At 46.6% G+C, this 27,066-nt stretch overlaps 1 protein-coding gene across 2 annotated transcripts in view; it reads left to right on the forward strand.

Annotated features, from left to right (window-relative positions):
* Nucleotides 1-27,066, forward strand: part of G2E3 (G2/M-phase specific E3 ubiquitin protein ligase) — a 65,594-nt gene that overhangs the window by 27,310 nt on the left and 11,218 nt on the right. For both annotated transcript variants that reach the window (XM_032796636.2, XM_075065499.1), the window contains 7 exons: nucleotides 801-925; nucleotides 2,322-2,487; nucleotides 3,275-3,381; nucleotides 5,127-5,243; nucleotides 8,060-8,184; nucleotides 9,880-10,012; nucleotides 22,576-22,707. In XM_032796636.2, coding sequence (XP_032652527.1) covers nucleotides 801-925; nucleotides 2,322-2,487; nucleotides 3,275-3,381; nucleotides 5,127-5,243; nucleotides 8,060-8,184; nucleotides 9,880-10,012; nucleotides 22,576-22,707 — 905 coding nt within the window. The remainder of the gene's footprint in view (nucleotides 1-800; nucleotides 926-2,321; nucleotides 2,488-3,274; nucleotides 3,382-5,126; nucleotides 5,244-8,059; nucleotides 8,185-9,879; nucleotides 10,013-22,575; nucleotides 22,708-27,066) is intronic.

A 27,066-nucleotide genomic window follows, 5' to 3' on the forward strand; every position in this document is an offset into this window, starting at 1 on the left:
AGAATGATTTTTCTTTACAAATCGGAAATATCGACCATTGCGTTTTTCAGTACTTACTGTGCTGTGTGTCATATTTGATTCATTTTATGGGCAAGTATATCCTAGTTTCAAGTGTTTGAATTCTTATATTTAAATGATTGTGAATATTGGCGATTGTGCATATATGTGTTTGTGTGTGTATACACACACACATATAATATTAAATATTGACAATGGAACTTGGCTGATATTTGTTACAGAAGAGAGAAGAGAAGTGATTGAGACCCAGTGAGGAAAATTTCATTTTCACCTCTCCAACAGATTGGGTGTCAACTTAATCAGAGTCTTTGGGACAAAACACAAAGGACTAATAAAACAGATGGTGTGGGTAGACCCTTAGATTTTCAGGATGAAACAAAAACATTAATGTTTTTGATAAGTCTAACTCAAATAGCTGAGCAGGAACCAGTTAAGAGAGCAGGTTGTCTAAAATATCCAGATTGCCTCTTTGGCATCTGTTGAACAACTGTTTGTATATTTTTGTTGCTAGAATATACATATTTTAACAATGGTTACGCCAACCTTGGGTACCATGATTAAAATACGGAATACCAAGTGATTTGTCAGAGTTTAAGTCTTTGAAAAGTACATAACAGAAGTAAATTAGTAATGCTACAGTTCTAGCTAAAATATCCTCTGGTATAGCACCATTTCCTTTTCTATACTCCTTATGTCAGTTTTTTTTTGTTAATGTTATAATTCCAGCAATTTTAATTGGACTTAAGTTTTAATAGGCTTTCATTTTTAAAACTTTCTCTTAGAAATGTAATATCTGTAAGAAAAAAGGTGCTTCGATTGGATGTGTAGCACCCAAATGCAAACGAAGTTATCATTTCCCTTGTGGGGTTCAAAGGGAATGCATTTTCCAATTCATGGAACAATTTGGGTAAGTGTTTTATTGTCCGGTATAATTACACTCCTTACAGAATGAGAGGTGCTCTTTTTTTAAACACGCATGCTCTTCTTTTTCCTACAAGAAGGGGGTGTGGGCATTATAAATGGCCTTCTAATTATCTATTTAAGAGAAGAAAGAAACCTACCATTTGTCTTACAATTTAGAACATCATATTTTGAGGTATATCGTCTTCTGGTTAAATTTCCCTCACTTTTTCCACTTGGGCCAGAGGGGATGAAATGCTCCTGTCTGAACCAAGAAGCAGGGAATGGATCATCCGATAGCCATGCCATTTCTACAGCATACATATGATAATTGTGAAATAGTTTTTCAGTATTTTTAGGATGCAACAAAATGTTAATTCTTAATGTTAGCACATATTTTAATGTTCTACATAAAATCTTGAAGTTGGACGTCAGCTTAAGTATCAGTTTTAAACTCTGAAAAGTAATTATAATGATTCCATTTTTGTTGTTTGACTCCAGATCAAATTTTCTCAATTTGCAAATGAAAAATATTCTTTTTTTTAACTGCCAGTCCTTCAAATGCAGCCTTGGACCAGAAAGTCATGCTGAATTATTCTTCAGTGCATCATCATCACACACAGGAAAAACAACAACAACAACAACAGAAAGTTCCCACCCTTTGGTTGCACTGGAACTACATTTACTGTTCAGTTGTTGTTGTCCAGTGTCAGTTGTCCAGGCTCATGCTGATAGTGTGTGAGCATAAAAAGAACATAGTTGATTCTTCATATCCCAGGTTGAGTTTGCAGGGCTGGCAAATGGGAGATGAAGAATAATTTAACTTGTAAACTGAACACATTTTATATGGAACCAATGAGATACAATAAATATAAATCCGAAGTTTATTTTTAGAGTAGAACCTCACTTTACATTACTGATATTTTCTCAGTCTAACACATGCTTTTTCAAATTCTCAATTAAATCTTAGTTTCTTTGGCTGTTGGGTGGGCTTTGTGGAATTATTTAGAGATTTTTAAAAATTAAAATCAGATAACTAAGTAATGTATTGTTATTTTAATTAGGTGACACTTTTGTTTTAAGGACCAGAAATGCTCTGCTGGACCAATACAAAAACTTTGGCGTTTTTAGTAATCTTTTTGAACAACTGATCGGGAATCGGAGAATCCATTTTTTTGCTATTTTATATTAATTTGTTTGTGAATGTTTTTGCGTATTGAATATATGGTTTTTAACGTGTTCTAAAATGATTTATTTCTAAACTACATGTGTGAAAAATTAAAATTATTGAAGTTTGCGGTTATGATACAGGATATAGTGTTACTTTCTTTAGTATTAATAACAATACCTTGATTGTTTTGAAGTTTAATGTCATTAAGCAGAGCTTTAATTTTCTATTTAAGGTCATATTGTTGGGAGCACCGACCAGTTCAGAAACTTCCATCTGATGAATCTAGAGGCTCTTCACAATGTACAATATGCTTGGAATTTGTTGAGCACTTTCCGATGTACAATATACTGAAAAGTCCTTGCTGTAAAAATGCGTGGTTTCATAGAGACTGCTTGCAGGTAAGAAAACCTTTTATTCTGTGATGCTCACAACATTTTGTTTTGTACTTAGAATAATAGAACAAATTAATGTTTACATGCTTATTTTAATATTCAATAAATGTAATAAATCAACATAAAAAATATAAGGCTATAACTTCTTCATCTAGAGAGTCTGTTGTTTTTTCCAAGGCCTGTAATCTGACTAGTTTGTCCATGTTATCAGACAACTAAAATAGAACAGCAACTTTAAAATACGCTCTTAGGGACTGCAAGATTGGGAAGATTCCTTTTTAAAGGTGTTCTTCGAGATCTTCACACTTCAGCTTGTCTTCAGGAAGCTTCTGTAGAAAGAAAATCTGTTGAGACTTCATGAATGCCATCTTCCAGCCCTGCACATTTATAGCCCATATCATAAAAGGATGATGTGGCCTTAGTTACCTCTGTTCCTTCATTTTCATGGCTAGACATGGGTGAAGGAATCTCTTCAGATGCAGAGTGAATGGTGAGGGGGAGGGGAAAGGGGAGGTCATTGAAAGGAAAGCTCATGCTTTCCTCCTGGAGATGATCTTACAAGCTCAGCCTTGGATCAGCCATTTCCCTTGTGAAAAGATAGAATAGGCCACCTTTAGCTTAAAAGTGGGATAAATTTAAGATGATCCTTGCACTGAAGAAGTCAGTGCCAGAACAGAATCCATAAATGTAATGCCCAATCTTCAGGGTACCATGACCTTACTGAGTACAAAAGGATGGAGACAGAGTAAATGTGAAAAGTTCAATTAATTTTCTTTTCTGTTTTCTGATGCAGTATCAAGCTCTGAGTGCTGGGGTATTTTTCTTTAGGTGCACAGTGTGCAATAATAAAGACAAATTTCAGAATGAAATGTTGAGAATGGGAATACACATTCCAGAAAAGTAAGTAACTAACAATAATTTCACAAATAATCCACATTGTATATACAACTCTAACTAAGTAGGATAACAAAGCCAAAACCATGTACTTGTTTATGCACTATAATTAAAATCTGAATTATCATTGGGATTTCCTGGGTTTCTACTGGCAATGAGAGCAGTTTATTTTTGTCTGAGGTGCAATTTGCTTCTTTTCAGGTCACTCCTCAGATTTGCAGAGTACTAAATTAAGAGAGGCTGCAAATGTAGTGTAGGATAGAGATATGCACCTCTACCCCAATATAACATGGTCGTGGGGAGCCAAAAATCCCTACCGTGTTATAGGTGAAATGCCATAATATTGGGGTAGTGGCGGCAGGGCTCCAGTGGTGATTTAAAGGGCCCGGGGCTCCCCGCAACAGCCGGAGCCCTGGGCCCTTTAAATTGCCGGCGAGCCCCGCTGCCGCAGCCCCAGGGTAGCAGCGGCAGAGCTCCAGCAGTGATTTAAAGGGCCCTGTGCTCCCCGCAGCAGCTGGAACCCTGGACCCTTTAAAGCCCTGCCGGAGCCCCACTGCTACCACGCTATATGTGAACCCATGTTTTATGGGAAAGCAGGTGCATTTCTCAGCGACTGCTCTCTCATCCTCTCCACACTGTATTTTCTTCACTTTCTTGGTCTGGCCAACCTGTGCTATCACCCTCTGTATACAGTGGAACCTCAGAGATCTGAACACCAGAGTACGAACTGACCAGTCAACCATACACCACATTTGGAACTGGAAGTACACAATCAGGCAGCAGCCGAGATTAAAAAAAACCCCAAACCAAACCAAATACAGTACAGTAATGTGTTAAACATGAACTACTAAAAAAAGCGGGGGGGATTTTTAAAAAAATTATTTGACTAGGTAAGGAAACCATTTCTGTGATTGTTTCTTTTAAATTAAGATGGTTCAAATCAGCATTTTCTTCTGCATAGTAAACTTTCAAGGCTGTTTTAGGTCAATATTCAGTTGTAAACTTTTGAAAGAACAACTATAACATTTTGTTCAGAGTTACAAACACTTCAGAGTTATGAACAACCTCCATTCCTGAATTGCTCATAACTCTGAGCTTCTACTGTAGTCAAGGCCTAGCTGTCTTCATTTCTCTCTCTAGGACCTGCTGAGGACTTCTCTCTTCTTCATCTTCTCCCCCTCCCCCCCCTCCCTTAATTCAACCCTTAAGAGTACTGCTACAAACATTGTCAGTTCTACTTCCAGAATTGAGAAAAGGTATTTGTAATGCTTAAGGATGATTTTCTTGGGTACATGGATTAATCTATTTTATGATTTTGTACTGCTGCTCATTGCTATAGTATCTGAATTCCTTCCACATAAACCGAGAAAGGAAAATATAGACATTTGGAACAAAAGGTTCTAACTTTAAGGTTGATAAGATGTTGGAGTAATCTGCCAAGAAAACATTCCCAGATATTTTCTCTCGAGTTGTCAAACTATATAAAACACTTACGGATTTAGTTCAGAGGACAATCTTGAATAAAGATGCACTGTTTATCCAAATAGGTCCTTTCTTTCCTGTCATCTTATTGTTATTACACTGCTAAATGGTTGCATTATCTCAAATTATGCTATTACTATCAATCATATTTACATGCTTTGGGAGCTCCAATTTTAATGTGTGGCAAAGAAAAATAAAGTTATTTCAGTACATAAAGCTAAAATTATAGCACTAAAATGTTTTTTAATCCATGTTTGCAATATTTACAGAGATGCATCCTGGGAACTTGAGGAGAATGCATATCAAGATCTTCTGCAGCGCTACCAACACTGTGATGCTAGAAAATGTCTGTGCAGGAACGGGAGAGACTATAATAAACCTGATAGGTATTAATATACACACACAGATTTTGAAGACAGATATGTTGAACATAATGTGATGGGTATGGTATGTTATAGGAATCTGTCACAGATAGAATGTTGAAGAGTCTTTTAAAAAGGAAATAATGAAAGCTAAGACATTTTCAAACAACTTATTGCAAGCTGGACATATTTATCTTATCAATACTTTACAACGTGCATCTTATTTTAAAAAGTGATTGACCAGGAAGACTTAGTGTTCCCAGAATATAAAAGCCAAGAAAGTTAGACAACAGGATTTATCTTCCATATTCTACCCCTTCACCAACACAAATAAAGCAGCAAAAGAGGTAATGCCATCCTCAGCATCCTTTAAAAATCAGACATGTAGAAAACTACTAAGACAAATTATTTTATATTAATGCTTAGTTGCTAAAATATCAAGTGTATTAGAATATCTAAAATAGGTATTTTTGAAAGTACCCGGCTAAAGTATTGGACATGTCTCAGAATTGACCAGTTCCAGTTGATCTATCTGCCTCATTAGAAAGTTTATGAGAAACAACCAGCTGTTGGGATTTTTATTAAATAGGGGGAACCTATGCTTCTTACTGTCCTTTGACTCCTTCCTCTCAGTGTATAAGTATGCTCTAAACTTTCCCAAAACCTTACTTTGATCTCATTTCTTTCCTCCCTTTCACCTCTAAACTCATTGAATAGCCATTTACGATGGCTGTTATGAATCCTTCTCCAATTTCCAAACAAGCTTCAATCCTCTCCAGCCTACTGAAACCAATCACAATAAGATCTCTAATGACCTCTTTCAGCTCAGATCTCAGGTCCTTCATTTTGTCCATCCTTCTTGACCTGCCTGCTGTTTTCAGCTTTGTCGATCATCTTCCTTCTTGACATCTTTTCCTCCACTGGGTTTGCAAAATACTCTCCTCTCCTAGTTCTCTTTCTACCTTTCCTTCTCCTTTCCCCCTGGATATCCCAGGAATCTGTCCTCTTCTTTATTCTCTTCGCTTTACACTTTTATCTTCTCTTTGTCTCATCTTCAGTTCTAACTTAACATCCCTAAAACTGAACTCCATATCTTCCCTCCCAAGTCCTCTCCAATTCACCTCGTCTTCATCACTGTCAGCAATATCCAAGCTTCTTGTCATCACCTTCAAATTCTTGCACTGGTTTTCATCACCAACCGCATCCCTTCTGCTTTGCCTTATTTTGTCTCCTTGTTGGCTTTTTTCATAAACATCTCAGTTCCCGTCAGTATCAAACTTTCGGAGCTCATCAACAAGGCCCCTATCCTCCCCACATTTAAGTCCCTCTTGAAAACCATTTCTGTTATACTGCCTATCAGAAATCTAGCTGGCTTAAATGGACAAGATTATAAAGTTGTGGCCAAACACTATGATGGCCCATTCTAATTATGCGTACACTACCTCATAATTGTCTTAGTTGGTGAGCTCCGTTGAGCAGGGATCATGCCTTTTTGCTTTCTGTCTGGAAAGCATCTAGCACATTGTTGGCACTACTGCAAAAAATATATATAATATAAAGATCTAGGCAAATACTTAAAAAAATGTTTAAATATCTCTTACAGTCCCAGCTTTTGGACAGTGGTGAGGTAATCAGATACTGTATCAGACAAAATACAATTTGGAAAAAATAGCCAGGGGACTTTGAAAAAGCTGGGTGTGGATCTCACAAAGTACTGAAGGGGAAAGTAACTGGCTGTGCAAATTGCTTGGCTTAAAAAAGGTACACTAACTGCTCCATAGCCTCTTTAAAACTGGATATTCTTCAAAGCTGACTAGTGTTCTAATCACTGCATTCAAACTTAGGCCTGGTCTGCGCTACACAGTTAGGTCGAGGTAAGCGGCCTTACGTAACCTAATTATGTCAGTGTCTGCACTACAGCCTTGTCCCGTCAATGTAAGTTCCCTCCTACTCTGATACAATAACTCCACCTCCATGAGAGGGATAGGGCTTATGTCGGTGTAGTTAGGGCGACACGTCTGTGTAGATACTGTGTTACTTGCATCGGCTGTGTTGCTTATGTTAGCTGTGAAATTGACAAGAAAGCCGGGCAGCTAGAGCCCGAGTGCCGCCCACTTCCCGGAGAGCTGTGGACAATTGGATCCCACTCCCCGGATGGAAGCCGGAGTAAGAAGTCTGAGTAGCTGGACCCCACTCCTCGCAGGGAATTGGGAAGCAAGAAGCCCTGGGAGGCTCCCTCCCAACTCCCCACCTGGGAATGTTGGCTGTCTTGTCAATTTACGAGGCTTCTTGGCGTGGGGTGGGGGCCAAGAAACCAGGGCAGCTGGACCTCGCTTCCCAGGGCCAGAAGCCCTGGGCGGTTCTGTCCCCTCGCTCCCCAGTGGGGAACGTGGAGACAAGAAGCCCTGTGCGGCTTCCCCCCTTCCCAGCAGCTAACGAGGAGTCAGAGGGGGAGTGCAGCCCACCAGGATTCTGTGGGACAGCTGGTCTCCTGGCAGGGAGCTGCCAGCGGAGCTGAGAGACTGGACTCACAGCTCCCCACACTCCCCCTCTTAGGTCAGTGGAAGTGCTCCTGTGATGGCTGTAAGACGAACTAATATAGGTTAACTTGAATTTTTAGTGTAGACATACCCTTGGTGTGAATTGGGAGTGCCCTGTCTTTGAAAGAGGATACTGTACATCCCAAGGGGCTAACTATATATCATTTAACAAGAGTTAGGTAAATAATAAGGGATTTGTGGCTAGGTAGGTGGATTGGATAGACTGCCTAACAGCCTTTTTTTCCCCTCTCTTCTGTCGTTCCTCTGTTAATTCTAAGTATAGTGTGTTTTTTCTTTTAGTAAATGGGAAATCAAATGCTGTCAGTGTTGTGGTTCCCGTGGCACGCATTTGGCCTGTTCCCCAATAGAGTCATGGAAGGAAAACTGGGAATGTATAGAATGCAGGAGTATCTTCGCTAAGTCAGGTAATATTATGAAATGCTGGGACATAGTTTGACATTTGGTTTTTCTAGGGCTGTCAGGCAATTAAAAAAATTTAATCGTAAATCGCATTGTTAATAATAGAATATCATTTATTTAAATATTTGTGGATGTTTTTTACATTTTAAAATATATTGATTTCAGTTACAACACAGAATACAAACTGTACAGTGTTCACTTTATTTTTTATTACAAATATTTGCGCTGTAAAGAACGAAAGAAATAGTATATTTCAATTCACCTAATACATGAAAGTTGAACTTACAAATGTAGAATTATGTACAAAAAATAACTGCATTCCAAAAATAAAACAATGTAAAACTTTAGAACCTACAAGTTCACTCAGTCCTACTTCAGCCAATCGCTCAGACAAACAAGTTTGGTTACAATTTGCAGGGGATAATACTGCCCACGTCTTGTTTACAACGTCACCTGAAAGTAAGAACAGGCCTTGGTATGACGCTATTGTAGCCGGCGTCGCAAGATATTTACATACCAGATATGCTAAACATTCATATGCCCCATCATGCTTCAACCACAATCCAAAGCAGAGCGGACCAACGCATGTTCATTTTCATCATCTGAGTCCGATTCCACCAGCAGAAGGTTGATTTTCTTTTTTGGTGGTTCGATTTCTGTAGTTTCCGCATCAGAGTGTTGCTCTTTTAAGACATCTGAAAGCATGTTCCACATCTTACCCCTCTCAGATTTTGGAAGGCACTTCAGATTCTTAAACCTTGGGTCGAGTGCTGTATATATCCTTAGAAATCTCACACTGGTACCTTCTTTGCCTTTTGTCAAATCTGCTGCAGAAGTGTTCTTAAAAGAACCTGTGCTGGGCCGTCATCCGAGACTGCTATAACATGAAATATATGGCATAATGTGGGTAAAACAGAACAGGAGACATGCAGATCTCCCCCAAGGAGTTCCGTCACAAATTTAATTAATGCATTACTTTTTTAACGAGCATTATCAGCATGGAAGCATGTCCTCTGGAATGGTGGCCAAAGCAAGAAGGGGCATATGAATGTTTAGCATATCTGGCATGTAAATACCTTGCAACACCAGCTGCTAAAGTGCCATGTGAAAGGCTGTTCTCACTTTCAGGTGACATTGTAAATAAGAAGCAGTCAGCAGTATCTCCTGTAAACGTAGATAAACTTGTTTGTCTTAGCAATTGGCTGAATAAGAAGTAGGACTGAATGGACTTGTAGGTGCTAAAAGTTTACATTGTTTTGTTTTTGAGTGCAATTATGAAAAAAAAACTCATTTATAAAGTACACTTTCATGATAAAGAGATTTTACTACAGTACTTGTATGAGGTGCATTGAAAAATACTATTTCTTTTGTTTACATTTTTACTGTGCAAATATTTGTAATAAAAATATAATATAAAGTGAGCACTGTACACTTCATATTTTCTGTGTTGTAATAGAAATCAATATATTTGAAAATATAGAAAAACATCCAAAAATATTTAATAAATTTCAATTGATATTCTGTTGTTTAACAGGCAATTAATCATGATTAATTTTTTTAATCACAGTTAAGTTTTTTTAAGTTAATTGCATTAGTTAACTGCTATTAATCAACAGCCCTAGGTTTTTTTTTATATTTGTTTTGGGTTAACTTGACACCAGTATATTTTTCAGAAGAATAATAAGGATTTAATTGTACAGGGAATTACCAAAATCAGAAAAAACGCTCGATGGCTACCTCAGAAAAAATAGACGTTACTGGTCGTTTGTTGGAAGAGCCCTCTCCCAAGTGCCCCAGACAGTCACCAGGATCCCAGCACAGCTTTCTTCTCAGGTGTGTAATTTTGCACGGGGAGGAAACAACTGCTTTAAAAAATACAGAAGGAATTATGACATGAAATGGAAGAAGAAAATATTTAGAATGAGACACACGCTTATTTTCATCCTGCAGCAAATACTTCCTTTATTGAATTGCAGAACTAGGCATCCAGGCATCCATATTTATGAGTGAAGTAGTCACTTGTGGTACATGTTTCATGAGTTGGCCATAAATTTCTAGTATTAACTCACTAACCAGAGATATCTATGCAAACCAGTCTATCGAATTAATAATCCTTCAGTTGAGCACTAAATTATGTCCCCTTACAAAATCAATATTAACAGAAACTTGAATATTTAAAGTCAGGACATTTTTAGCTTATCAGTATTTCACATTAATTTAAACAATGCAGTGGAAAATTAGCTGTTAAAATGAATAAAGAATTTCTTCTCTCTAGTAATAAAGTATATATTAATTGAAGTTTGAATATGTTGTAGTTCAGTTGTGAAATTAAAATAAATGCAACTGATAAGGTTCTCATAGCAATTGAATTATTAATTTATAAGGGCTTGCAGTTCAAAAATATGAGTCTGTCTGTATGACTCTTGTATTTTTAAAGTGCTTTCATTTACTTTTGAGGCAATTCCTAGAATTTCTTGCCTGCAGTATCTTGTGATACTTTGTCTGCTTGTCATCTGAACAGTTAATGAAAGCATTTATAAATATTAGAAAGACGGGCTGAAGGACTAATTATTTTTCTTTGAGTATGTGTCCCTGTGGATCCCACTGTCGGTGCACATGTGCCTTGTGCGCAAGATCAGATTCTTTTGAACAGCAGTGTCCGTCAGGGTCACCTACCTGTCCTGTGCTGCCTCCTGCTCTCATTCCAGGATATAAAGGGCATAGCGGCCATAACTCTCCCCCAGTTTCCTCTTACTGCCTGTGATAATGAGACGGAACCTAGGAAGTGTCCAGCCCACTGCTTTCTTGAGAGCTTCAAAACTTGTGTGTTTTACAAAAATTGCTGAAAAACTTTGTCTTCATCTTTTTGAACTGGAGTCTTCTTTTGTTTTGTTCTTTAAAAATGTTGTCAAGTCCCTTGTACAGCATCATCTTCCCCACCTCATGGTCACCCCAAAAGAAAAGGACCCAGAAAATCAGGATCTTATTGGTCTTAACTTAAGGTATATTCCTCTCACTTATTATAGCTCTGCATTAATTACTCGGCCATGTTTGCAAAATATAACTTCCTTACCTGTGAGAGAATCACCTCTTCCTCTCCAAAATTCCACAGGAAAATAGGGAAAAACAGAAGGAGATCATAAGAGGGCCAAAGGGCGGCCAGAACAGCTCTACAAGCAGTCATCTGACATGACCACAAGGGCAATGGCCATGACCACTGTCATGAAGAGTCTTTGTGGCTGTTAGCATTAGGCATCCCACAAGTGTTGCATGCCACCATAGAGGACCCTTTGACATGATGGAGCTTTTTAGCAATAGATGAAACACTCCATTAATTGAAAGACTCATAGGCCACACTATGATCCATTTGTCTATGTACACCAGCTCCTTACCAAAAGCTGGACAACTGATAGCAGAGGATGCTGTTTTACACCCAGAGCACCTGCTGAGGAAGAGACCTCAATACTCTAGAGAGTCCCATCATTGTCCTCTGCCATTGTTCATCTAGTACCATTACAGAGTCAGTATGTTTGATGGATGTGTCAGGAGCCACATCAGAACTGGTGAAAAGCCTGTCTCTGTTTTTGGATCATTTTGCCCCTTTCCACCAGGCGTGGTTACTATCACAACAGACAAGTGGGTGATGAATATCATCTCCCACGTTGCTTTGTTCTTTTCCACAGCCAAACTACTTCCCCATTCCTCTTCAGGACCCTTCTCCTGAGAGACCATTACAAAAAGAAGTGGCCTTGTTGTTTTGTCTAGGAGGCATAGAGGAGATGCCTCAAGAGGACAGAGGAGAGATGTCTGCTCCCAATATTTCTTTATCCCAAAGAAGAAAGGGAGAAGGGCGGTATCTTTATCCTATCTTAGACCTGAAGAGACTGAACAAATACTTATGCCATCTGAAAATCAGGGCAGTAAGTAAATATATTTAGACCAGTGATTCTCAAACTATGGGTCGGGACCCCACAGTGGGTCATGGCCAGGGCGAGCATTAGACTTGTTGGGGCTTGGGGCTGAAGCCTGAGCCCCAACGCACCCTGAGATGACAGTGCTCGGGCTGCAGCCCCCTCTTCCCCCCGTGTCCTAACTTCCCTTTAAGCTGTGCAACTGTCTATTAAGCGCTGTGAAGGCGCTCAGGGCTGTGACGGGGAGAGATGCCTCGTCCGAAGCTGGACCCAACCCAGCCCAGTCACAGACTTGCTGCGGCCCTGATCCAGCCCAGTGCCAAACCAACCACAGCCAGGGGACAGGCACCTCTCCCCCGACCCGGCCCAGTACCAGACCTGCTGCTGCTGGGGGACAGGCACCTCTTTCCCATCCCAGGGGAAAGTCCTCTCTCCCCACCATAGCCCTGGGAAGCCCCACTGCACTCCAGACCCCTCATCCCCAGCCCCACCCCAGAGCCCTCACATCCCCCGTACCCCAAACCTCTGCTCCAGCCCAGGGCCCCTCATCCCTAGCCCAGAGCCCGCACCCCCAGCTGGAGTCATCACCCCATACCCCAACCCTCTGCCCAAGCCCTGAGCCCCCTCTCACACTCCAAATTCCTCGGCCCTTCCTTGCCAAATGAATTTTGTTATGTGCACCAATATGGAGGTGAAATGTGACACATCACCTCCATATTGGTGCACATAACAAAATTCATTCTGCACGTGGATGGGAAAAATTAGAGGGAACATTAACTGGGTCATGTAGTAACTTTTTTGTCAGAAGGGGGTTGTGGTGCCATTAAGTTTGAGAAGCCCTGACCCAGACCATCCCTAACAGGTGTTTGTCTAACCTTGTCTTAAAACTCTCCAATGACAAGGATGCCATAGCATCCCTTGGAAGCCTATTCCAGTGCTGAACTATCCTTATAGTTAGAAATTTTTTCCTAATATCTAACCTAAATCTCCCTTCCTGCCGCTTAAGTCCATTACTTCTTGTCTTTCCTTCAGTGGACATAGAAAACAGTTGACAGATCTGAAGACTGTTATACTGTCCTCTCTGTCTTATTTTTGCAAGGCTAAGCATACCTTGTTTTTTTAACCTTTCCTGATAAGTCAGGTCTTCTAAATCTTTTAGCATTTTTTGTTGTTCCCCTCTGGAGTCTCTCCAGTTTGTCTGTATCTTGCTTAAAGATACTTAAATATTTCCTTTGTTTAATAAATCAGTTAGTTTTATATTTAGTTGAAAATAACATGTTTTAATGGTCCCAAGCTTTCTTTGGGAAAATAACTGAAAAGTACAAATGTAAAACACAATTAAAATGAATAATTTAAATTAAGTTTTCCTTTTTGCTGATTTAAATCAATCCTACATGTAGGAAGCCCACCTGCATCACCTACAAATGGAATAGGTATCTCCAGCTCAGGTAACTTTGGCACTTCACCTCCCTAGAATCAGCAGCAACCTGGCAGACTACTTGAGCAGACAATCCAAGACCAGTCATGAGTAGTCACTGCAGAGCTCCATCATAGAGCTGATATTTCATCGATGGGCAAAGGTGTCTGTGTGATAGATCTGTTTGCCACCAAAGACAGCACCAAGTATCAGGACTTCTGTTCCAGAGAGGGCATGAGCTTGGGATCGCTACCAGATGCCTTCTTAATTCCACTGCAAAATGGCCTCCTATATGCTTTCCTGCTTATTCCCCGATCCCCAGGGTGGTTCCCAAAGTCAGATGAGACAGAGCATGTCATCCTTATAGTTTCTGCGGGCTGAGGCAGTTTTGACTGATGGATTTGCTGCAGATATCCATTCAGCTCCAAACTGCTCAGACCTGATTTCCACAGCACCACAGTCAGATACCCTATCCATACGCAACATCCCTGCATCTTGCAGTCTAGATGTTAGCTGGTTGAGTGCCATGGACAAGGACTGATACAGAACTGGAAGATATCCACCAGACAGACTTGCTCATTAAAATGGAAGTATATCTCCATATGGGTGGCCCAACATAACTTGGACCCTACACAGGCTTCGGTATCAAATACCTTTGACTACTTGCTGCATCTGAAACATTCTGACCTTTCATTCAGCTCCATTAAGGTCTACCTTACAGTGATCTTAGTGTGCCATCCTCCTGTCCTATTATGCTCCAACGTCTCCCACTTAATGGTATCAGAGTTTTTCAATGGTCTGTTACACACTTACTCATCAATCAGAGGAACTGCTCCTGCCTGGGATCTCAACATTGTCCTCTTGAGACCCAGGGCCTCCCTTTGAGCACCTTTGAGAATGCATCATCTCACTCCGAAGACTGTTTGTTTTTTAGTTGCTCTTACTAGTATGAAAATGAGCGATCTCCAAGTATTTATGGCTGACCTTCCTTCCCTTCATAACATTTCATAGGACAAAGTGGTGGTGAAACCTTACCTCAAGTGCATCCCAAGATACTTTCAGATTTCCATCTGTACCAACCTATTCTCAAAGCCCAATGCTACATTAGGGGGAATTGACCTATGCAGGGTATCTCCAGAGCTTAACTTTACTCATTGACAGAACCAAACTGTTTAGGCCATCTCCCTGATAGTTTCTTGCTGTACCCAGCCATTCCAAAGGCCAGGCCATCTCATCACAAAAAGTATCTAAGTGGATAACACAATGTATCTTGCTGTGTTACCAGTTGGGTGCTGTACCTCTTCCGCTGAACAAGAATGCTCACTGAACCAGAACTCAAGCGTCATTCCCTGCCAGCTTCAGAAATGAGCCAGTTTTTGAGATCCACAAGGCACCCATTACGTTTTGTGAAGCAGGGTGCACTGGACTTAGCTGTCAGAGCAGATGCCATGTTTATTAGAACAGTATTACAATTTGTTTGATTGATACAGCTGATACTTCTCATCCCACTATCCAGAGGGTTTCTACCTCCCGTGAGAGCCACACTGACATATACGCAAAGAAGGGAGAATGGTTACTTACCCTACAGTAATTATGGAGTTTTTTTAGATATTGTCAATGTGGACTCTCTCAACCTGCACTCTGTCTTCAGTTTATGAGCCACACCTAATGTGGGCTTTGAATCGTGAGGGAACTGAGGGAGGGTTACAGTTGCTCTGCCCTTTTTGCCCTAACAAGTCCAGGAGCATGATAAGGCACAGGGTGCGTGCGCTGCCCAAAGAAACACCGCTATTTTAAAGAATCTGATATGGCACACATGAGGTGCACATACAGTGGGACCCACACTGATATCTCAAAGAACCCGAGTTACTGTAAGATAAGTAACTGTTATTTATCATGGGTGTAGTAACACACCTACTGTAGTTAAGGTTAAGTTACATTTTTGAAGGCTGCCATTGGACTGCTGCCCTCATTCCATATGTACTAGTCAGCTGGCATTCTTCCCTTGGTTTCACAGTATAAGAACACACATGTACGTGGCAGGAGATGGCAGTGCAATTTATCACCTATGAGCTGCAGACTCTGGAAAGATGAGTTTCAGTGCTAAGGGTCTCAAAGGCCAGGAAACTTTACTTCTTCTTTGAGTGCTTGCTCATATCCATTCCAGTTAGGTGTGCGCGCGCTGCGTGCACATTCATCGGAGAAACTTTTACCCTAGCAACACTCGGTGGGCCGGCAGGTCGCCCCCTGGAGTGGCGCCGGTATGGCACCTGATATATACCCCTGCCGGCCCGACCGCTCCTCAGTTCCTTCTTACCGCCCGTGTTGGTCGTTGGAACAGTGGAGCGCAGCTTAGCTGATCTCCACCTCCCTAGCGATTCGCTCGTGCTTTAGCTTCTTAGTGTACATAGTTTTTGTCTAGTTCTTTATTAATTACTGTTAGTATAGTTGTAGTTAGTGTATATACTTTAAGAGGATCGGGGGTTCACCCCTTCTCCTCCCCCGGCACCGGGGCCCATGCCCGGTTCACCGGGCTTCAAGCCCTGTGGGACCTGCCGTTACCGATGCCCACAGGAGACCCGCACGACTCCTGTTTAAAGTGCTTTGGCGAGGGCCGTCGTCGGACAAGTGCCGTATTTGTAAGGCGTTCAAGCCCCGGACCAGAAAAGAGCGGGACTCTCGCCTAAAACAACTCTTGATGGAGGCAGCTCTAACTCCTCCAACCTCGGCACCGTCTCTGGAACCGGGAACAAGTGCTTCGTCTGTTCCTGCACCGGCGAAGACTCCTCGGCACCTCCTGTCACCGGCCCAGTCCTCCAGCCGGCGCCGCTCACTCTCCCCGAGGAGCAAGAAACGAGCCAAGTCATAGCAAGCTCGGATATAGCGACGTGACCACAATGTATCGCGGAATGCGCTAGAGCAAGATGGCCTGGAGTCCCTGCAGCCTCTCAAAACGTTACCCACTCTAGCGACTCATAGTGTGGGGGCGGTGCCCCAGACGTTTCATACCTAATAGGGGAAGGGCTTGGGCCGCGTCGATGTAGAATCGCGAGAGCCCCGCGGACGTCAGGGTATGGAGCTGTTTGTCTGGTCTCGATGCGTGCAGCTTTGGAAAGAACACTGCAGAAAGATGTCCTGGTTCACGTGAAAGCGGAGACGACTTTGGGGTGGAATGCCGGTGAGGTTGAGCTGAACCTTGTCCTTAGGAAGACGGTATATGGAGATCCACAGTCAGCGCGCGAGTTCCGAGACACGCCTAGCCGAGGTAATAGCAACGAGAAGCCGTCTTCCAGGACAGGTACAGCAGTGAACATGTGGCAAGGCTCGAGGGGGCCCATGAGCCTATTTAGAAAAGGTTTAGGTCCCAGGTAGGGGCAGGGGCTTGACCTGAGGGTATAACTGTTAAAGCCCTGTGAGGACCTGGAAGACATCGGGTGGGAAAAATGGTATTGCCAGCTCCCCCGGATGGAAGGTGGATAGGCGGCGAGGCGGACTCGCAGCGTGGAGTAGAGCCAACCCTGCTCCTGAAGCCACAAATAATCCAGGATGGTGGGGATTATACAAAGCATGTGGAGTGACCATGCTGGGCACTCCGTAGCAGAAGCGCTTCCATTTCGCGAGGTATGTCGACCGCGGGAGGGCTTCCTGCTACCAACGCAACACCTGTTGCACTGCAGCGGAATAGCTCAGCTCAACTGGTTTAACAACCAGCTAGAAACCATGCGTCAGGTGGAGGGACTGCAGGTCCGGGTGTGAAGCCTGCCAAAGTCTTGCGTGATCAAGTCCGGTCACTAGTGACAGAGGGATCAGGTCCGACAGGGACAGTGTCGAGCAGCCTGGGGATCCAGTTCTTGATCGTGCCAAGCCGGCGCGATCAGGATGAGGGGCTTTTGTCCGGCGGACTTGAGCAAACTCGGTGGATGAGGGGGAAATGTGGGAAGGCATAGCAAAGGCGACCTGACCACGGGATCAAGGAAGGCATCGACAGGGAGCCCGGAGAGCGGACCTTGTAGGGAACGAGAACATCTTGGCATTCTGTTGATTTGGACGCAAACAGGTCGATCTGGGAAGCCCCACCTCCGGAAGATTGAATGAGACGTCCGGTCGGATGGACCATTTGTGTGTGAGGAAGGACTGCTCAGGTGATTCGAGGGTTCCGGACCCCCGGGAGAAAGGAGGCTACCAGGGTTCAGTGAGTGGCGTACACAAGAAGACCCACAAGCGGATCGCTTCTCTGACACAGGGGAGATGACTTGTGCCTCCCTGCTTGTGATGTAATACATGGCCGTCGTTTGTCCGTAGAAACTGCACCAAGGCCTTGGAGGTGGCTGAGGAACGCATGCACGCCAGGCGTACTGCGCTGAGCTTCTCGGACATTTGTATGAAGAGTCACTCCGGGTGAACCAAAGCCTGGTGCGCCGGGGCCCCAGTGTGCACCCCCAGCCACAGCGCAGAGCATCCGTTGTAGGGAACGGAGACTGGGCAGGATTGAAAAGTGGCAGCCCGCACACACCAAGCGGTTACTCTTTGCAACCAGTCGAGGGGCTGAGGACTCCGGATGGGATGATGGCCGGTTTGATGAATCATGTCTAGGTGTCCCTGGTCGGTCGGATAGACAGAAGCGAGCCCAAGCAGTGGTAGCGGGCGCATTCGCATCTGCGTTCTTTTGCAAACGAGGCACAAGTCGGCCTATGTGTCCCAGAAGAAGCCAGGCAAGTATCGGAGAGGAGTTGGAACCTGCGGCTCTGGACCATGGGAAGACGTATTGCCTGAAACCGAGTGCCGGGCAGCTGGCTGTGCAAGGTGGAGTCCAGCAGCTGTCCCGATGATTCTTCCTTTGCATGGGCACCCAGTCACATACGGCTTTCCAGATGACGATCAGGCCCAGACTCGAATGCATTTCTATGCTGGGGTGCAGGCTGGTGACTTGACTTTGAGGTGCCCCGAAAGCCGTCGTCAAGGTAGGGAACACGTGTATCGACGAACGGCGGAGGAAATGGCGAAACCGCCATCACCATTTCGTTGAAGACCCCGAGGGGCCGACGAAGTTCAAAGGGAGACGTGACTGGATATGAACTCGATCACCACGAAACGGCGGATACCTCCTGTGGGAGGGTTAATTGCAATATGAAAATATGCGGTCCACTATGTTGAGACAGCGTCAATCGCTGGGCTCCAGGACGGGAAATGATGGTCCCAGGCAACCCCATTGCGGAAACTGAACTTCTGATGAACTGTTGCTCGCGTGGTCTAGATGCCGAGGCCCCTCTTACGCCTTGGGATCAGTGAAATACGGGATAGAACCCCTTCCCTTAGCTCCGTCCTCACTTAAGCTCCGATCGTAAGAAGCTTGTGGACCTCCTGCAGGAGAGTTGCTTGTAGAGGGGTCCCTAAGAGGGTATAGAGGAGGCGGGAGGGAGGTGGAGAGAGAAATTGGAGACCGGTATACTCAAAGTTCCACCGTACGAGACTCAACGACCATAGTTTGCGGACCACACGGAGAAACGAGAAACGGCGGTGGAAATTGTGACGCGGCTTCGGAGAGGATGGTACGTGCCTCGGGCTGCTATCTAAAAAATTTGACTTGGGTCACCTGATGACTTGGCGGACCCGGCATTGTTGCCCGCGGAGGGCTCGTTGCATCTGCGGTTGGTCAGACCCTCGGTCGCGGCCAAGTTCCTCGTCGCGGACGAGTGGGGGTAGGGCGCTTGGGGCTGAGCGGGAATGAACCGTCTTTGAGTTTGAGGGGTATGTGCCAACGTGAACACATGAAACCGGTTATCTTCAGACTCTGCCGTCTGGGATCTGTCTTTGCGAGAAAGACCTTGTCCAATCAAATGGCAGTCCTGTTGGTGTCTGCAACTTTGCGGCGGTAGCGGGATACCTGTAACAGGTATGCGCCTCCAATGGCTATGCAAGAGGCGACCCATTCTTGCGCCGAATCTGCCGAGTCCAGCGAGCCTGAGTGAGGTTCTCGCACCCTTTCCCTCCTCGAGGAGGGCCGGTGAACTCTGACGGGAGTCTTGTTGGGATCAGCTCCATGAGTTTGCCGACTCGCCTCCAGGGTGTTGAAGAGAGTATCGGCTTAAGAGGGCTTGCGTGGTTCAGCCTACGCGGGGCTGAAGCCCTCCGCAGAGTAAATCTTTTGGACCCCCACAAAGCATGCTTTGGCCTCCCTGGACTTGGCGCGGGGGCTTGTGGCCTGGCGCTCTCGGCTCGGTGACCGACTGTACCACCACCGAGCAACGCGGCGCGGGTCGCACATACAGGTATTCGTACCCTGAGAAGACACCATGTATTTTGCTTTCCACCCCTGGCTGTTGGTGGAATGGACGGCCGGAGACTGCCAGATGGTGTCGGCTCTGCCTGGATGGATCTGCATGACGGAGGCCACCCTGGTAGGCGTTTCCGCTGCGGAGGATGTTGACCACTGGTCCTCCACGTCAGGGACTTCTCCACGGGAAGGCTAATATTTTGGGCTACGCGTCGCAAAAGATCTGGTGCGCCTGCAGATCGATAGGGGGAGGCCCCGACGAAAATGTGCCCGCTACCGCCTCATCCAGGGAAGATGACGACGACAACCCTGGACGAGCGGGTCCTGGACCGAAGTTTCATCTGTGGACCTCCGCCTCCGAACTCGTGTTGTTCTGAGCTGTATAGCACCGCCCCGTATCGCAGTGGGAGGTCACTGAGTGTGGCTCAGGTGCCCGGTGTTCAGAATGACCCGAGTGTGATGGCCGATGGTTCACCCTGGCTTGGTGGTAGGCCCAGGGTGTCCAAAAGGACCACTGCGGGTGCTCCTTGGTCCTGATGGGCCTGAGTGTCTGATCCCCCATAGATGCACTGTCTGTGTACAGGAAGCGGCGGATGGCCACGGGGAGCTGAAGCAGACTGGACCATATCCCTGGTCCATATAGTCGCTGTCCTGCGCGGTGCCACGAACGGTACCAGGCCATGGCAGAGGAGAGCGGAACCGGGACCTACGACCAGCGCGGGCCGGGAGTCGACCAGTCGAACATGGAATGCCTGGATCGGCTGCGAGAGCTCAGTGGTGCCAGGATCTGGAGTGGTGCCGACGTAACGCGGGATGGGAAACGGTGCCGGGACTGCGAGCAGCGTCGGGATCGTGGCGGTGCAGGATTGCGATCGGTGCGGAGCCGGGAACGTTCACGGGACCCCGAACGAGATCGGCGGAGCTCCTTGGTGCCCGGGACGATGGTCGCACCATGGCAGGTTTGCCCAGCGACTGAATGACCCGCACCGGCGGTGCTGGGGTTGAGGCAGCTCAGGCTCTGTAAGAGCGATGAGGTCCGCACAGTTGGAGAAGGTCTCCGGCGTGGACGGTATACGAGCTCTACCACAGCATGGGCCGGGGAGCTGGTCGGCACCGGACTCGACGGCTCCTGAGAGGCGGGAATCGACGGTGCAGGAGCAGGGTGCCGCGGCAGTTGGCGTGCGGGCAATCCGACCTGGAGCTGCGCTCTAATGCGGTGTACTGAAGGTATCGCAGGAGCCTGCGTTCTTGCTCCTCGGGAGCGTGCGCGCGCCTGGAGGACTGGGCCGTGACAGGAGGTGCCGAGGAAGTCTTCGCCGGTGCAGGAACAAGCGAAGCACTTGTTCCGGTTCCAGAACGGTGCCGAGGTTGAGGAGTTAGAGCTTGCTCCATAAAAGAGTTGTTTTAGGCGGAGAGTCCCGCTCTTTTCTGGTCCGCGGCTTGAACGCCTTACAATACGCACTTGTCCGACGACGGCCCTCGGCCAAAGCCACTTCTACGGAGTCGTGCGGGTCTCCGTGGCATCTGTACGGCAGGTCCCACAGGGCTTGAAGCCGGAACCGGCTATGGCCCCGGTGCCGCGGGAGGAGAAGGGTGGCACCCAGATCCTCTTAAAGTTTACACTAACTACACTATACTACTAATTAATACAGAACTAGACACAAACTATATACACGAAGAGCTAAAGGCACGAGCGATCGTAGGGAGGTGTGGTCAGCTCAGCTGCGCTCACTGTTCCAACGACCAACACGGGCGGTAAGAAGAACTGGAGCGATCGGGCGCAGGTTATATCAGGCGCCATACCGGCGCCACTCCAGGGGGCGACCTGCCGGCCCACCGAGTGTTGCTAGGGTAAAAGTTTCTCCGACGAACGTGCACGCGGTGCGTGCACACCTAACTGGAATGGATATGAGCAACACATCTCGAAGAACAACAGTTACAAAGGTGAGTAACCGTCTTTTCTTTATTTTATTTTATTTTTATTTTGAGGGTACATGCAAGTTTAACTGTCTCTCTGGGGCATATAAGAGATCAAATAACTGATGACTGTTGTGCACAGAAATTGTTTCTTTTCTAGTTCTTCAGTGCTTAATTTTGCATCCTTAACATTGATTTAAATTTTTTGCATGTAAATATAGGAATTTTGCCATCTTTGGAGCTAAACAAAATCAGAATATGAGTAACTCTAGAAGACTTAACTGGAACTTACAACATTACTTAGTAGTTAAAAGGCGAGATGAAAAATTGCAGCAAGTTACTTCAGCAGTGTGTATTGAGCTGGTGCCAACTAATACCAGCACTGGATCATACAATGCAGTCTACCTATGGGAGTAACATAACATAACATCAGTACTTAATGGTTCTCAAGGATTATCAAATTTCAATTTGTCCTATATGGGATATAACACTGTAGAAAACCATAGAACCACTATGCACTGAAAAAATTGAGGTTACAATATTTCCAGAGACAGAATTTATTCCATTTTGTAGTGCTGAACGGTGGTAGTAATGTCCGCATTTCTAGGGTTCAGCAACTATTTGATTATGTAAAAGAGAGGTGGGTCTGAGGAATGCAAGGTAAATTATTGATGACAAAATTTACTTCAGTGTCTTCTAGTTGTTGGAGCAATCATTTATATTGTGGTATAGAAACAAATTGATTCCATGGCTTTATAGCAATGTAGGGTTCTTTAAATCACACTTGAGGTAAACAGATCTACTATTACTTTCAAATGAATATTTACATAAAGTTCAGAATGAGAAATTAATTTTGTAATAGCTTTTCCTTTTCCAGGTCACCAAAGATGTTGTACAAGGAGTCAAGCTGTTCAGGCACATTATTAGACCTTCCAGCATCTAATAAGATGGTTATGTCTATATCCCCACTGATCAATTCTTCATCAAGGAATCTATCAGTAAGAAGAATGTAAGTTAATATTTCTTTCATATTGAACAAGGCTCTCTAGATCAGGGGTAGTCAATAATTTTTTTATCAAGGCCCAAATTTCTTTGTCAAGGTCCATACTCCAGAGAAACATGTTTCACCCTGCAATAACCATCATAATAAGTAAATAAAAAGTGTTCTTGTTCTATTCAAAAGCATCTGGCGGTCCAGGTCTCCTCTAGATTGTATAAAATGAAATGTATTTCCTCCAGGATATATACACTGAAAGTGCAGTATAGAATGCTTAACTTAAGAACTTTCTGAAAATCCTGATTTATGAAATTCTTCTTTGAGTGCTTGCTCATGTTGATTCCATTCTAAGCGTGTGCATGCCCACATGCACAGTTGTCGGAGACTTTTGCCTTAGCAGTATCCATAGGGCTGGTTGTTGCGCCCTCTGAAGTGCCACACTTATGCTGCAATATATCAAGTGCTGAGATGTGTTGTTCATGTCCATTCGAAGTAGGTGTGTGCACGCCGCGTGCATGCCAGCCGGAAGATTTTCCCCTAGCAGCGTCCGTAGGGTTGGCCCGGGCGCCCCCTAGAGTGGCCCACCGACCCTCCACCCCCTCAGTTCCTTCTTACCGCCAGTGACGGCTAGCTGGAACTTCTCTTGCGTAGCATTTTGGCAGTGTCCTATCCTTACCGTTTAGTCCATGTATTCAGTTATTTTTTTTTAGTTAGTTAGATAGATCTTTGCATATAGTTTTCGTAGTTGGGGTCCCGTCCCCCCCGCAGGGTCTTCGTCGCTCGCTGGGGCATGCCCGGGTCCCCCGGGTTCAAACTCTGTGAGAACTGCAGGAAATTCATGCCCAAGAGTGACCCGCACTCTGTGTGTTTGAGGTGCCTCGGAGAGAGCCACCAAAAGGACTGGTGCTCTATCTGTAGAGGCTTCCGCCCGCGAACTCTTAAGGACAGGGCTCAAAGACTTAGAGTCCTCCTGATGGAGGCAGCCCTATGACCACCCTCGGACCCAGAACCGGCCGAGGCGGAGCCCAGCATGTCGTCCTCGGTGCGGAGTGCCCCGGCACCGACATCAGGACTTAGGGCCCAGCCCAAGTCATCGAAAACCCAGCACCGGACGGAGTTGGGTCATAGGAAGTCGGCCTCAGTGCGGCACCGCTCACCTTCGCCAGTGCCCGCCAAGAGAAGGAAGCCGGTGAGGGATCGGTCACCCCACCAGGATCTGAGGCAGACGCTGTCCCCAGGTGTAAGCGGACAGGCTGGGCTGCAGCCCTCGGCAGTTCCATCGACTCCTGCACTGCAGAGAGGGCGGTTGAGTCCAGACCAGCCTAATTCCCCGGACCTCAGCAGAGACATACGCCCCCTGTTGATGCCGGAGGCATTCGAGGCAGCCTCAGGCCTAATGTGTCTCCCGGCACCGGCCTCCCCACATCGTAGGGAGTTGCCTACTGTGGCCCATCCACCAGTGTAATCTAGAGGCAAATGGGCCATGCTGTCGCCTCCCTCCCTGCATCGCGCTTTGAAGGCGGCACAGGACCAGATGAGAGGCTCCCCGCCACCTCGGCACTGCTCTCCTTCGGCACCGGGCGCTGCTCCCCCCAGGCCCTCATACTCAGAGACCTCAGACTCAGAGGCAGACTCCTATTGCTCCAGCAGGTTGCGGAGCAGGAGATCGGTGTCAGAGGTGAGCCACCAACGCTACCCGCAGTGGCAACAACAATGGCAGCCGCCCTCACAGTGCCCGTTTTGGACTCCCTGGGCCTACCATCAGTCGGTAGGCGAGGCAATTGGCCCTCGGTCACGGTCAGCTTCGGTGTCCTCGACGTCGGTGGCCCCGGCGCAGCTGCCTCTCCCACCGGCACCGTCGTCGGGCAGGGGTGTGCCATGGTCAAGTTCAGCACCCCCTAACCGGGCTGCGGCACCAGCAATGGCTTTCGTTCGGGCTCCGCTGGCACCGCATGATACGCCAAGTCGCTCACTGGCGACCCCGGTACCGGCTGCGATGCCGGATTTAGACTCGGAACCGGCACTGCAACCTCAATACCATGTGCCGCAGGACCCCGAGGGGCCACATGCACCGGAGGAAGGGCCACTTCATATAATCTCCTTGTCCTCCTCCCTGGACCAGGCGCTCTCGGGCACGGCTGCAGCACCGGCCCTAGAGGACACTCAAATCTTCCAACAATTGCTTCGGCGAGCAGCTCAAAGCCTTGCAATCCAAACGGAGGAGATCAAGGTGGACGCGGACCCTGTAGTGGACATTCTGGCCCCCTCAGGGCCATCCAGGCAAACACCTGCCTCATTGGACTCTACCGCCAAGAGGACGGAGTGGCGCTACTTCGTCTCCTCTAAAGGGCATGGACACCTGTACGTCCACCCTTCCCCGGACTCTCTGGTAGTAGATGCGGCTATCCAGCGGGAGCGTCAAGGGTTTCAGGGGTCAACACCGAAGAGCAGGGATGCAAAAAGACTTGAGCTCTTTGGTAGAAAGGTGTACTTCACGGGGGGACTCCAACTCCGCATTGCCAATCAACAGGCAATAGTAAGCCGATATGGCCATAACACGTGTTCGGCCATGTCGAAGTTTGCGGAGCTCCTTCCCCAGGACTCGAGATCAGAGTTTTCAGCCGTAGTGGAGGAGGGCAAACTGATCTCTCGAGCTTCCAGGTCGCCTTAGATGCGGCGGACTCAGCCTCGCGCACCCTGCCACCAGCCCGGTCATGTGGCGGGGAGCCTGGCTTCAGGTCTTGAGCCTGCCCTTTGAGGTCCAGCAGACGATTCAAGACCTCCCCTTCGAAGAGCAGATGCCGTTTTCGGAGAAAACGGACAAACGTCTCCATAGTTTAAAGGACTCGAGGGCCACGCTTTGCTCGCTGGGTTTGCATACCAGCGCGACCCAGCGCAGACAATTTAGGCCACAGGTGGTCTCATGTCCATACCAGCCACAGACTCGCCAGGAGCTGGGGTGCAGTTGGGGCAGAAATGGCAGGAGGCGTCACCAGCGCCACCCCTCTGGCCATGTGTCTGGCCAATCGAGACCACCATCTGGGCGTAGATCCCCTATTTGATGGTACGGTCGAGGGTGACCTACCAATCGAGACTCTGGATCCTCCCACCCCTACCTTTGGGTCACGTCTGTCCCACTTCTACCGTGCCTGGTCCCGAATTACATTGGACAAATTGGTGCTCCGCACAGTAGAGAGGGGATATTCTATCCAGTTCTCCTTCCTTCCGCCCCACCAACCTCCCTCCGTGTCCCTCTTCAGGGACCCTTCTCACGAGCAACTTCTAATTCAAGAAGTGAAGTCCCTCACGGAGGCAGGGGAGGTAGAGGAAGTCCCGCGGGAGCTCAGGGGCAAAGGCTTCTACTCCCGGTATTTTCTCATACCAAAGGCAAAAGGGGGCCTGAGACCCATCCTAGACTTGCGGCGGCTAAACAAGTTTGTGAGGAAACTCAAGTTCCGCATGGTCTCCCTGTCCTCGATCATCCTCTCCTTGGATCCAGGAGATTGGTATGCTGCCCTCGACTTAAAGGACGCCTATTTCCACATTGCCATAATTCCACGGCACGGTCGGTACCTCAGGTTCGTCGTGGCTGACGTCCATCTGCAGTTCACAGTGCTCCCGTTCGGCCTGTCAGCTGCTCTCAGGGTCTTCACGAAGTGCATGGCGGTCGTGGCGGCCTTCCTGCGCAGGCGGGGCATCCAGGTATTCCCCCACCTGGACGACTGGCTCATAAAGGGCCACTCCAAGGAGCAGGTAGAGACCCAGGTGTGCTTCATCAGGCGAACCTTTCTCAGTCTTAGCCTCCTCTCGAATGAAGCCAAATCCACCCTGTCTCCGATGCAATGAATAGAATTCATAGGAGCAGTTCTGGACTCCACACATGCCAAAGCGTATCTGCCGGAGTCCAGGTTCCGTGCAATTTGTGAGCTCATCCTAGGACTGCATTGCGCCCCTGTCACCATGGCGCGAGTTTGCCTCCGGCTGCTGGGCCACATGGCGGCATGCACCTATGTGGTAGTCCATGCCAGACTGCGGCTTCGCCCGCTGCAGTCCTAGTTGGTGACAGTTTATCGCCCAAGCAGGGACCATCTGGACTCGGTGGTGTCCGTTCTCCGCTTGGTGCTGAGCTTGCTACGGTGGTGGCTTGACCCGCGGGAAGTCTGCATGGGTGTCCCCTTTGCTGCCCCACAGCCCTCCCTCTCCCTGGTGACAGACACCTCGGATCAAGGTTGGGGAGCGCACCTGGGACGCCTCAGGACGCAGGGCTTGTGGTCGCCGGAGGACCTCGAGTTGCATATCAATGTCAGGGAGCTGAGAGCGGTCCACCTGGCGTGTTTCACCTTCCGGTCTCTCCTGGCCGGCAGGTGTGTT

Source organism: Chelonoidis abingdonii, chromosome 4 (genome assembly GCF_003597395.2).
Source record: "Chelonoidis abingdonii isolate Lonesome George chromosome 4, CheloAbing_2.0, whole genome shotgun sequence".
NCBI lineage: Eukaryota > Metazoa > Chordata > Testudines > Testudinidae > Chelonoidis > Chelonoidis abingdonii.